The sequence below is a fragment of the Chinchilla lanigera genome, unplaced genomic scaffold (genome assembly GCF_000276665.1).
Source record: "Chinchilla lanigera isolate Chin_1 unplaced genomic scaffold, ChiLan1.0 scaffold00006, whole genome shotgun sequence".
NCBI classification, from domain to species: Eukaryota; Metazoa; Chordata; class Mammalia; order Rodentia; family Chinchillidae; genus Chinchilla; species Chinchilla lanigera.
In genome coordinates this window covers 5,400,764-5,414,707 of record NW_004955407.1, presented here as the reverse complement: position 1 = coordinate 5,414,707, position 13,944 = coordinate 5,400,764, and the positions used below count along the sequence as shown (strand labels likewise).

Below are 13,944 nucleotides of genomic sequence, written 5' to 3'. Positions count from 1 at the left end.
TATGGTGGAATCAAGCACTTTTCCAAGTTCCCTTTATTAGAGAATGCAGTTTAGAGAACAAGATGGGGAATGTAAGGAAAAGGCTACCCTAATATTTATTTAGAAAATTAGTAAGCTTCTGAGTGTACAGATTATAATAATCTGTTTTTAACAAGTTAATACAGCCAAGTATTACAGGCATTTGTTGAAGTTCTTAGAATGAAAGCTAATTGTGATGTCTTCTGGTTGGTTAATCACATTTAATAAGTGGATGTTTTCACTGTAATCAAGAATGAAATTAGTATTGAACAGCTTGACTGATACCTGTGAACTGTGAAATGTTTAACATAATGCAAGTTAATGACAAGGGGAAATTTCAAGGAGGGGAATGACAATAATTTAAATAGACAACCAAGAGAAATAAAGTTAATGATCTAGTGTATTATAACCTGAGTTTAAAAGTTGAGATCTTTGTTTGCTCAGTGAGAAATTAATATTTGGTTTTCTGCATTGTTATGTTAGAAAGAAAGGAGAGCTCAATTAAACACATAACCATATTTTAACTGAGCACTTTTGTTGTTGTTCTAAACTGCTGTATTTACACTATTTCTGTATTAGCTCAGGCTGTCCATTCGCTTAGGCTGCCATAACAAAATGTTGCACACAGGGTGGCTTAAACAACAGAAATTTACTTTCTAACAGTTCTGCAGGCTGGAAGTCTTAAGATCAGGTGCTTGCATGATCATGTCCTTGTGAGGTATGTCTTTCTTGCTTGAAAATTGTCACCTTCCTGCCATGTGTTTACAGGGCCTTTACTCATTTATCTTTTTTTTTTTTTTACTTTAAAGAGTAAAAGAAGGATAACATAGTAATAGGGGAAGGTTTACCAGATTACAGACAAAGTGGTAGGAAATTATCAATGGTTGTTGTTTTACATATTGTTATCTACAAGATAGTTTCTCAGGAAAACAAATAGACCAATAATAGTGAGTTACAGATAAAAGAGGTAGGAGAGTATCAATAGTTGTTGTACTACACTTTGGTATCTTCAAAGTGGCTTCTAAGTGGCTCCTAAAGAAAATAAATAGAGCAATACCTGAGTGACCAATTGAATAATCATGAACTATTCTCAGTGGTTGTTGTAGAAAACACATAATAATAAACATACATGCATTTATGAAATAGCATAGGAACAATACAAACATTACAGAGTTACGGACAGATTGGTAGGAAAATATCAATGGTTGCTGTAATACCTGGTGGTATCTTCAAAGTGGTTTCTCAGGAAGACAGAGATACGCAAGAAGGATCTAACAAGTAGTTACAGCCTAATGGTTGTGAAAAGTAGCATATTAACTCCTCACCAGTGACTCCTTTCCCTATGTATGACAGCTGGAAGGAAGGCCAGGATTGAAAAGAAGGACCAAGAGACTTGCACCTGTGTCTAGCAACAGGCTGTTTTCTTTTTCCTCCATAGTCATGATTACCCAGGGCTCCTCCATGGAGATGACAGTCTGGCCAGAGGGAGAAGGCAGAGTATGCCCTGGACCCCCTCATTCCTGTTGGACTAACTGGTAGGATGGGTCTGATCTCTAGGGCCTCTGCTTCAGAGGGCAGGCTGATCTCCAGTGGTCTCCTTTGCATTCAGGGCATGGCCCAGGGGGCTTCTTAGGGCAGTTCCTCTTGAGGTGGCCTGGCTTTTAACAGTGGTAGCAGACGAATGCAGTCGTTGAGTTCTTCTTGGGGCCCCAAGAATCAGACTTAGGGTCTGTTTCTCCTAGTGCTGCAGCAAAAGCAGCTGCTTTTTCTCAGTCTCTTTGTTTTCCCTCCTTGGCCACCTCCTCATCACAGCTATAGAATACTGAGGAGGCAATTCTTACTAACATCTCAAGTGAGCCGTCTGGGTGAAAGCCATTTTTTGTAGCTTTTTCTCTCTAGCCTCCCGTCGCATTGGGACCCAAGAACCACTTAGTGTCCTCTCCTTGGCTGTCAGCACAGGCAGCAAGAATTTCAGCGCAGACCTCTCCAGAGCTCCACACGCTCTTCCACCGCAGCCTGTACTGTCAGGGGAAGAATGGCTTCCAGGGGGTTTCCCTGGTATTGCGCAAGGTCCTCCTGGTTTATAGCTTCCTAATGGCTCTCTTGACCTCTGAGTCTTTGGGTGTAGTCTGTATTCTCATGTTCTCCAAGTCCTTGTTTAGCAGCTGCTCCTATGCTGACTCTGGACCTTTCTGGTTCTCAACAGCAGGGGCAAGAGCGACCCATTGTGTGGCAAGTATTCCCAGGAGTTTCTCCATGTTGGAATGATTCACACACATCCATGGGCAGGCCTCCATAGCCGGTGCCTGGTGGGCCAGTTGTGTCATTACTTCTCTGTGCCAGGATAGTTCTTGATCTGTGGCGGCGACTGGTCTGAGGGCTGGCGTGTGTCACTGTGCGGCTTACCCGGTGCCAAGGCCCTCATTTATCTTTAATTACCTCCTAAAAGCCTTACCTCCAAATACAGTCACATTGTGGGTAGGGCTTTGTCATAGTGAATTTTAGAAGGACACGATTTAGTCTATAACGGTTTTGATGACATATTTTAATGTTTGTAAATAATGTAATTTTAGGTTAAAATGTTTACATTAAATCAACATTTTTACAGTTCTGACAGAATGAGCCCAGGCTCATACTCAAATTAATTTATGTTGGTAATTAGATTGTGATGTTATATAATATACACAAATGGTGATAAACCTATGGCACATGTGCCAGGCAGGTTGTTATCACTGAATGATCTAAAAGGCTCACCCTCACTGGACTATCCTTTTTTGCGCAAGATGTATTCTTCTGTTACGTTTGAATAGTGAGAAAGTCCTCCAGGGTAATTGGAATATCCAACACCTTTCTTTGGTAGTAGCTTTGCTCTGTGGCTTGCTTCTTGCTGTGGCTGTAACTTCTTTAATCAATATTGATACAGTCTCCATAAATTGTTTATTATGCCCTTCAACATGATGACTTCTGTCAATTCTTAAAGGACTCCTGATTTTGCTCCCCTATTTCTGTGATCATTTTCTTTCTTTAAGAATTTAGAACTGTAGAAAGTGTTGATTTTTAAGGTATAGGTGAATACCATTTCTCTTTGTTTGCAGCAACTTCAGTATTATCCTTTCCATCATTAAGACTTTTACCTGTTAAAATAAGGAAAAGAAAGAAAATGGAAGATTCATTGCTGTCTGTGCTATGGCCTGGTAAAACATATCCACATTATGATTTCATGGTGTCAGCTCTCATTAGCTGAAAGCTTATGATAGCAGTCACAGGATGGGGGAAAACTTTCAAAGTAATAGGCAATGTGATGTAATCGCTTTATATGTTAAGGAAAGTATTTCAAAGAGAAATGGTGTTACAATGCATTAGCAATGCCTAGCTTGATGTTATACAGTGTAAAATATACATAAATTCCATTTTATTTTTTGTCCCTTCAAGGGTATTATAGCCAGTCTATTGGTGGCATTGCCCAGAAAGACTTCTATTATATTAGATTTGGACTCAGGTAGATCTGGTAAGGTAGTGGTAGCTGAATCTTGGTGAATGAGGGAAACACTACTGACAAAACCTAGGGAAGTTTCTCTTATAAGGAAATAAACCTAATCCATGAATAAGATTGTAAATAAACATGAATTAGGACAAACTATTTGGGACTGGAAATGAAAAATGAAAGATTGACAGACAGCTGTTTTTGTGTGTGACAATGAAGTGGTACCCTGAAGGAGACAATGAAGCCAGTCAAAAAGACTAGTGAAGGACAGATTTTAGAACAGGAAACCACTGCTTATCTAACTTTCTTATTTTTCTGTTCTTCTGTGGTTTGGAAAGAGTTACCTTACTTGAGGCCTGCATAGCTTGTACTTCTTTTTAGACAGTGAGAACTGAAAGCTGGATGTGGAAAGTAAAAGACATTTGTAACAAAATTTGGGGCCTCAGCATGGTGGTGCATGCCTGTAATCCCATCACTCAGGAGGCTGAGGCAAGAGGATTGCCATGAGTTTGAGGCCAGCCCGGACTACATAATGAGTTCAAGAACAGCTTGAACTACAATAGTGAAATTCTGTCTCAAAAAACAAAACAAAATTTGGTAAAGGTTTGGCAGTTGAACATTATAGTCATTCAAATGCTATACTTTTCCACATTTTCAAAGGTAATAATTGATTTTATTTTCAGACGTACCATGAAGCAAACAGTACAAGATTTCCCATTCCTCAAAGTCATCTCTTTTTGCTGAACTAATATTTTAGTATAGTTTTATCCACATTTTTAAACTTGAAGAGTTATGAACACTTTCAGTAGTAATGTGCTTCTTGCATCGCTTCCTTGTCAGGTGGTTGAAGATTACGCCGGAAGATGGCAGGTCCCTTTGCCACAGCTTCAGGTTCTCCAGACTGCACTTTGTTGCTTTACATCAGCCAGTGCGTCATTCCCAGATGAATGTGAGCACGTACAGTATGTTTTGAGTAGTCTTGCTGTGTAAGTACTCTTTACTTATAAAAATTTTACTTTTCTTGATGTATTTCAGCATTGGTTTTTGATTATTTCTTCTGAGGAAGAAACCTTTCCTAAAGTCTTCCCTCAAAAAGAAGCTTTCACTTCCTCTAATTATTTAATTTTGAATATTTAACCACAATTTTCTTTTTAGTCTGAGTTAAATGGAATTGTTATACACAGATTCTTTTCACTATAGTGCTTGCTTTTAGTTCTCCAGAGTGCATTGGAAAGCTGTAATCCTAAGTCCCAGAATATAGCAGTCGAGGCTGTGAAAATGAGTGGAGAGGAACCTTAAGGCCAAACAGAGGTTAGGAAATTCCTTTTTAAAATGCTTGTGGAGAAGTTTGAGTTAAAGATTATAAACCAGACATTGGTATTTTTTTATTTTTGCCCTCCTAGGAGCCCTCTAAAATTAAAGAAGTAAAATAGAGAACTATAGTGATGAGCTCGTAGAGAAGGGTCATCAATTCATGAAAGAGACGCAGTTTTCTGGAGTTGAGGGAGCAGCTAGAGGAGTGAAACATAGGAGTGTGAGTGACAGCTTCATTTGCTTATGTTCATGTGGCCTCAGACTGCACTCATGCCACAGTGGTGGACTGTGAAATTACTTCTTATCGTTACAGAAGTATCAGAGTATGTCTCACAGGGCAAGTCCTATTTGTGAAACTCTTACTGTTTTATTTACTTTATGTATGTACATACTGATACTTCATAAAATATTTTTTAAAAACTGTGTGGCAGCTTAAACAAGATTGTTCTTTGTCTTATTGAAGGAAATCTGTCTGTCTTGGTTTCTTCCCCCAGGAAGTATAGAATTTGAATATGTAAGATATGAAATACTGAATAGAGAATGAGATCATTTAGGAGAATGCAGATAAAGGAGTTAATTGCATATTTTTCATTCAAACCAGTTACCAGGCTTTAGAACCAGGGTGGGGTAGGTGAAATAGTATTACTCCTTTCTTTTCCTCTCAGAAATTCAGTGATACTGGAGCAGTGTCACTGAACCCTATGTCATTTAAGGATTCCTCATGGAAATTACTGGCTAATTATTTAATTATCCTAAAGAAAAACTGATCAGTCAAGGAACTCCAGATATGCTCCTAAAGCTCCTAATTATTAGTATATGACCTTATTTTTAAATATTAGTGGATATTCAAGAATCATCAGGTATTTGAAGAATATAGTCAACATGAAAAAAGAACAATGAAAGCACACTGAAAATGTTCTGGAAGGATAGTGCTAAAGTTAAAAACCAAAAAAATTAAAATGAATATAAAATCTAGCATTTTCAGGGATATCTGAGAAATATAATATTAAAGCATCAGCATCATGCTGTATAAAAGGCATGAGATATAAAACTGAGGTGGAAATAACATTATATGATGGTTAGAATTTATAGTTCTGGAGAAAGGTTGGAAGTTGCAGTGTTGAAATTATCTTCAAATTATCTTAAAACAAATCAAAAAAAAATTAAAAGGGCCTGTGTACATTATGCTTCTTTAAAAATTCATTTATATTTAAAATTGTAGGAGGAAAGAAAAGCATAGAATATAATGTCATGTTTAGATTTATGAAAGTGAGGCAGTTTTTAACTACATTGTTTAAAATTTCTTTTCTATTCATTTTGTGATGGCTGAAAGTAAGACAGGAATGGTTAGGACTTTTTGTTTGTCACTGAAAAGCCTTACTCAAGCTAGCTAAAAAAAGAAAACAGTAGGAGAGATTTATTAGATAAATCATTTCACCAGGGAAAAGCAAGGACCAGAACTTGTTTTAGGATTTTCTGAATCCAGAGAATAAAATATCATCTGACTGTTCTCTCTTTGCATCTTTTTTCTTTTCCCTTAACTCTTTCTTTCAGAGGTGCCAACAGTTCTAGGTTGAGCTTAGTTTATTAAGCAAGGGAAAAGAATCCCACTACCACCATGACCATCATCTCTTCCACTCCCAGAAATACCTTGGGAAGATCTGTGATCCAGCCTGGCTTATGTGCCCAGCATTTGGATTAATGACTGTTTTGAATAGAATGTGGTAAGGTTTTTGGCTCAGTATGATAAGCCTGCTCCATGACTAGGGAAAAGAGGCATATTCCATTGGCAGCTCCCTCAAAGAGAAAGTGATATTGGAGAGAGAAGCATTTCCTCAAGAAATATGTGAGGCAGTATGAAAGAAAACTGACTAGGTAAAATAGATGTTGCCTACAAAGAATATTTTATTTTGCAGTCTACCAAACAGTTTTAGTTATTTTCCACTAATGTTTTAGGAAAATAAAATAAGCATTAAAAGAAATTAATTATTTATAAGCAATAAGTATTTTAAGCAGAATCAAATATTATATAAGATAGAGAATGCTAGGTAAGAGAAGTTAGTTATCTAGATTACTTGTTAAATAGTAAGTTGTTAAAAGGAAAACTGTCTGCATTATTTGAATTTACCTGAACAGAAAAGTAAATAGTATTTTCCATACCAGAACAAAAAAATGGGAAAGTAGCAGTACAGTACTTAATAGTAAGACTACGATTGCATCTAACATTCCATAATTATTTATTCATTTATTTTTTGTAAAACTACATTTAGTTCTGGGGATAAAATAGGAAATAAGATAGATAAGTCATGTTCTCAAAGACCTAACAGAACTAAGAGGTACTAAAAAAGCATCATGTTATTATGTAATTGCAATTTGGAGATAATGAGAGAGTACAGTAAAGGACTTGACGTGGCCTAGGATGTTAGGGAAAATTTCTGAGTGAGCTATTTGCTGAGTTCTGAAGGAATGATAGATAGGAATAACTTTGATGAAGGAGCAGAAGAACCTCTTAAGGAAGACAAACAGAACATTCAAGGCACTTGGAAGGAAGTCAGAATATTAACAGAATTATATTTAGTATCTGTTTGTAGAATTATTTTGTATGATTTATATCATGTTTAAAATTTTTATATACTTGACATTAAAAGGTATATAGGTGAGTTAAAGAATTTATTACATAATGTCTAAGATTCTGTCTTATATAAGTATCTTGGTTACTTTTCTCTCATTGCAGAGACAGAATACCTGACACCTAAAGTTAAGGGGAGAAAAGTTTATTTCGTTCACAGTTTGTAGAGGTTTCATTCCATAGTCAGCTGGCTCCAAGGCAAGCTGACATGACAGACAAGCACCACAAAGGAGAAACAGTTCATGATGGGCAAAAGGTACCAAAGGAACAACGGACTGCCACAGTTCTTTCTATCCCTTATATTTTACTTAGGGTGGGTAGCACTCACACCCTTAATCCTAGTGCCCTTGATCCTAGCATTGCACTATGAATCAGTTCCAGCATCACACACTCTAGATCCAGCCACCTCTAAAAAGACCCTACCTATGACTGTATGAGGCTTTGCGGGAACATCTAGATACAAGCCATAACAATAAGTATATCATATAAATATAAAATACATGTTGCATGTACAACATGTAGGTTACTATACTGTCTGGTATATACATCCACCTTCATAAAAGTTTATACCTGCTTTATAATTATATATATGTGAAGATCTGTCTTCTGTGGGCTGAGAGACTCTAAAAACTATGTTAAAATTATGTTAACATAGTTAAACTGTATGTTTTAACTATGTTAAAAACTGTTTGAAAATATTATTAAGGCACTCATTATACAGGTAAGGAAAGTTGATTCTATTTCTATTCATGCTTGAGTGTTTTTTTCAAATGTTTTGAAAATGAAGTCATGGAGACAGCTCTCTTAAATAAGTTAATTATTATTTTATCTACCTTTACCTGGGTTGACTGTTTTTGTAAGCTGTATTTTCTAAACAAATGAAAATTTTTCTCTGTATATACGTGAGGTGTTTGAATTAAAATGAAACTTAATTCATTCTTTATGGATTAAAAAACTGATGATTGAGAAGTTGGGAGATTTTTGCAAATCTAAGTTAAGTTCTGATGGGTCTTTTTGTATTCTCTCGTTTTTAGAGTGTATACATTATGATTCCTAAGTTTCACAGTTAAGTGAAGCAAAATACTGTACCCTGAAACTATGTGAACCTTGGGGCAGAGAAAATAGAACATAGCAATTTTATATAACATAAAAGCAAATTTCAGTGCTGCTGTCCCAGACATATTTTGCCTGAATGAAAGTAAATATTTATAGATTTCAGCATCCTAGGCAGAGATGAGTTATGGGACAGTAGGTGTTTGCATGACAGCTTTAAGTCCTTAACTATCACTGCAGGAGTGACTAGTTCAGCTAGGAGCATTTGTATATGCAGTGAAAAAGACTAAAAAGTATTTATCTTAAAATGTCAAGTTGGCTAGAAGACCAGAGAGACTTCTTTTTCATGGAGCTCAGTAAGTATAATTAGTCTCTCATTTAGAGTAGCTAGACATTTTTGGGCTATGCCAAAATGTGTACATAATGGCAGATCCTAATTGTTTCCAATTGTACTGTGTAATTATACTATATTACACACACAGCATTTGTGCCTAACTTCAGTTTCTACTGTTACAACCAAATTTTATTTGGTTGTATTTATAGGTCTAGGCTTCAACCAGTGTAGAAAACAGGATGGAAATCAAAGCAAGAATGACTAATGTACATGTCCATTGAGGGGGTCCACATTAGCACATCCCATTTCTGCAATACTTTATATGGTATTCTTACTGCTTTTTGACTCTTATTGACCAGCCCTTAATATCTTCTCCAGTTTTGCATATATTATCTTTACTAATCATTCATGGCAGGTGACCTTACTAATCTTAGAAAGAAATCTAGACTGCTTGGCCTTCTATTTCTTTACCTTCTCTCTAAAAAAAGAGAGATGTTCATTTTGGGGGTAACTGCTGGCCTTAATTCCATTCCCTTGCTAAATCTCATCAACACTATTTTGTTCTTTACCATTCATTACATTAGAAGGTTTGTTTTCAGGATTTGTTGTAGCTGAAGTCGATACTAGGCAAGTGTTTTACCACTGAGCTACTTCCCCAGTCCCATAAAGGCTATAGTAGACAAATGTCTTTACATTTGTTTATGTTGGTTGTAGTTAGAAACTCAGCATTTCATTTAGTGCAAGTTGTGACAGCATCTTTATCTCTGTAATTTTGATATTTATTGTACCTTCTGTTAATTTTATTAAAGTAGTTGAGACTATGGTTGTTCTATGGGCAAAGAGATAGGGGAATAATCCATTGAATTATTTGTTTTGGTTAGATGGAAAGTGATACAGTCATGAGATACACTCTTTTTATCCACATTAGTATATATCAGAATTTAGAGGGATATACTTAACTAGTTTGGGAAAATAATATTTATTTTTTAATGTAACTAAGGAAAGCTTGATAATTCTTTGGTCAGTATGAATGCACAAAAATTAAAGTGAAAAAGTAATAAACTACTTCTATATTAGAATGATCAAGTATTATTTAGAAGAAGTATATAGTCATTATCCATAGTGTAAATTCAGATTTAAATTTTTCTGATATTGGGATGGCTTAATCTTGTGTTGTCAGATCACTGAAATACTACATATTTGAACCTTTTTAATTTCTGCTTCTTTCCCAGTAATATTTTTGATTCATAGAACTAGACCATAACATACTGTCAGTTTTCACTGTGACATGAAATGGTGAAGTGTATAGGCTACAGTGTTCTTAAGCCTTGTCATCTTGAAAAGTCATCCCTTCTAATTTTACAGTTGCTTCCTTCTTGTCCTGTAGAAGTAATCTTTAATGCATTCACATTTTTTCATTTTCTTTTTGATAAGATCTAATTAGGAAACGGTAAGCCATACTGATAATTTATTAGAAGGAATTTTATTTTAGGACCACTTTCAAATCTATTAAAGGTGATGATCCCAGATATAAGCAACTATAACGAGTTATTACTTTGTAAGTTATTAGAGCCCAAAGATGTGATAGTTGGTTTTTTTTTGTTTGGCACTGGGAATTGAACTGAGGACCTTACGCTTGCCAGGCAGGCACTTGTGCCATTGAATTATATCCCTGGAAGACTAGTGATAGTTGATGAGGGGAAGAAGCACTGCCATGTGAGAGGGGATTTCTGAAGAGATATTACTACTGTTACAGGTGTCCTGAAAGCAAGGTGCAAAGAGTCTGACCCTTCTCCCTCTCACCTGACTTACAATTACTCAGTTTTGTCTCCCTTTAGCCAAGCCTAACGAAGCCATCTATTGCTTTTCTTGATTGAAATTTTGTGTAGATAATATATACTAATGGTTTAAAATTTTCAAAGTATGATTAATATACACTAAGATATTCTTGCCTTTTATATCTACCTACCCCCTAGTTTATTTTTTTTAGTTTCCTTCCAGAGGTACTTTGGAGATAAATATTAATATATTATTCACAGTATTTTGTATTTCTTTTTTTTCAATTTGGGTATCCTTCCTCAATACAAAGAGTTTCATGTAAGTTATTTAATTGGCTCTGAAATACTTAGTTTTATGTATATATAAAAAGTTAATTAGCCAGTCCCTAACTAGTGAATAGTTTTTGTTCTAATTATTTAATATTATCAACAACTATTTAATGATTTACTTTGTGTGAATAGCTTTTGTAGAAAGGTATTTGTATAGCTTTGATATACCCTAGGAGAACTACTGTATTACAGAATATGATTGAAATATGCAGGATATATGTATAGCCAGAATATATCCTAGGAGAACTGCTAGATCCAAGAATATGAGATTTTTCATTTTGGTAGACACTGCCAAATTTCCTTTATAAACCTTAAACCAGATTACCTTCTTGCCAGCAGTATAAAAGAATACCTCTGTTTCTTCACACCGTTGTCAATATAGTGACTCTAAAGTAAAGCAAAAATTTTATTATGATAATTTTCTAACACATAGAAGCAGAAGGGACAGTATAAAGAACCACTATTACCTCTCACTTAGTCGTGTTTCATTTATACCTTCCTGCTCCTTTCCAATACTAGTTATCCTCTTGCCTCAGCCTCTCAGATAGCTGGGACCAAGACATGGATGATGGTTAGGCAGGAGAATATTGGCCATGAATTTTCTAAAAAATCAAGAGGAATCAATCCACAGATCCAGAACTCAACTCCAAGCAGGATGATCTCTCTCTCTCTCCCTCTCCCCCTGCCCAGCTCCCTCACCTGTCCACTTGCCACCTAGATGTATCATATTTAAACTGAAAGAGCAAAATTTGAAGGCAACCAGAGAAGAGACATAATTTTAAAAAGAATAAAGATAAAAAATACAGTAGACTTTTTTAGAAACTGTATAAGCCAGAAGACAATAAAAAGTTAAAAATGATAAAAGGAAAAATAATACTTTAATTCTTCCTTTGAGAAAATATATTTCTAATATATATGTGCTCATAGGTCGGGCTTTTGAGAGGTGAGTGGATCATGGGTGTATGACATTCATCACTGGATTAAGTCCACAGATGAGTTTGTAGCTAGGTGTGATGTTGGAAGGTGAAGCCTGTTGGGAAGATATGGGTCATTGTGGGCATGGCTTGAAAGGGCATACAGCTTATATCCCTCCTTCTGCTCCTCCTCCTCCCTGAACACTGCCTACTTTCTCCTGCCACGCTATGAGCTCTTTCTCTTCTGCTATGCCCCTCAGCCCTGCTGCCATACCTTGGAGCCAGATGACTAAAAACGTTACAAACCATGAGCAAAAATAAACCTCTCCTGTTTTAACTTACTGTATCCCAGTGATGAGAAAGTGAGACAAAGGTCTTCCCAGTTAAGCTAAAACTGAGAAGTTACTCCTAGCAGATGTAAACTACCAAAGAATGGTAAACATTCTTTAAGCAGCACAGATACAGGGCAGAAATTTGGATGTACCTAAAGAAATTAAGAGAGCTGTGTAATTAAAACTGAAGATAAATATCACATTCAATTTTTTAAGTGTTGCAAAGATAATTGATATTTTAAAGCAGGGATTGACAAAACATTGTTTTAAGTGGTCAGGTATTTTGGATTCATAGACCTTATGTGTCTGTTATAACTGCAGAACTGCTTTTGTAGCACAACAGCAGCAATACACAGTACATAAATGAATGGATATGGCTGTGTTCCAGTGAAAGTTCACTTACCAATAGTCTTGTATTGCTTCTGAATTTCAAATCATAGAAAAGATTCTTTTAGAGCCAGGTTATATTATAATTTTTTATGATACTTGAATTTTTTTTATATTTTAAGTTTTTAATCCAGTTTGAATGTGTTTTCACATTTGGCAGACTGAATCATTTTTGTTTCTTAACATTTACAATAAACTTGCAAGAAACACACCTCATTAGCAAAGATATACACAGACTAAAAGGATAGAAAATAATACTCCATGCATAGAGCCTAAAAGCAAGCAAGGGTAGCTGTATTTATATATGACAAAGCAAACTTCAAGATAAAATTAGTGAGAAGAGGTTAAAAGGCCACTGTATATTGGGAAAAAGAACAATCTACCAAGAAGATGTTAACACTTATAAATATATATATATATACAAAACATTGGCATACCCAACTATGTAAAACAAACACTACTCAATATAAAGGGACACATAGGTCTCAATGTAATAATAAGTGACTTCCTTACTTCATTTTCACCAGTAGCTGGTCAAACAAAAAATTAACAGACATTAGAGATAAACAACACTAAAGATCACATGGACTTAACAGGTGTCTACAGAACATTCCATCCAATAACATTTGTCTATCCAATGAATTGAGATGCTGCTCCTTAACATGTGGCTGTTGATTTGAGATGCTTTTGTCATATACGAAATAGTATAGTGTAGTATACCCTTGCATTTTCCATTTGGCTTCATTAACATTTGTCACGTTCTAATACAGTGTTAGTTTAGTCTTGTATACTCCACCCTGTGTCTCTTAACTTTTGCTGGAATTTCCTACTCCTTTCAATTTTAGTGTGTCAATGTTTTTTTCATGTATTGTTTATCAGACATTAAATCTGTACCTTGACTTTTAATTTCAGGGATTTTTTTTAACTTGTAGAAATTTTTGGATTGGTATTGATTTTTTTTAATCTAATCTTTTTATATTTTCAACACTTTTAAAAACTGTTATAGTTAGATTTTGTATTGTTTTTACTTTCAATATAGTAAACATTTGTCAACTAACGATTTTTCTGTTGGCTTTTGTTCAAGGTGCGTATTTTCTTGAACTGTATATTGTAGTTCTTGTTATCAATATTTTTATTGATATTGTGAGTCTGTATTTTTCTTGGAATGTATTCAAAGCCTGGATCAAAGGTAGGTTCTGTAGAAAGAATTTGCATTTATTTTTTCCAGGTTCCTGGGGACATTACTAGCTCAGGAATTTGAGAAGTTTTGAACTACATAGAGTAGTATGAATTCAGGTCAAAACCTGTAGGATTGCATTTTCAAAAAAAAATTTTTTTTCTAATTTTACACCTAGCTCCAAGTTCAAACAG

The 13,944-nt window shown here is 35.3% G+C and overlaps 1 protein-coding gene and 1 long non-coding RNA gene across 4 annotated transcripts in view; one reads left to right on the top strand and one right to left on the bottom strand.

The window, feature by feature from the left end:
• The window catches only part of LOC102024761, a 78,338-nt gene that overhangs the window by 12,414 nt on the left and 51,980 nt on the right, over positions 1-13,944 (bottom strand). The gene's annotated exons all lie outside the window — the stretch shown is intronic.
• LOC102023555 (zinc finger protein 654) overlaps positions 1-13,944 on the top strand; it is a 79,412-nt gene that overhangs the window by 21,201 nt on the left and 44,267 nt on the right. For 2 of the 3 annotated variants that reach the window (XM_005375531.2, XM_005375530.2), the window contains exon 2: positions 4,343-4,488. The exons of the other annotated variant lie outside the window; for it this stretch is intronic. In XM_005375531.2, the coding sequence (XP_005375588.1) occupies positions 4,343-4,488 (146 nt within the window). The remainder of the gene's footprint in view (positions 1-4,342; positions 4,489-13,944) is intronic. 3 annotated transcript variants of the gene reach the window in all.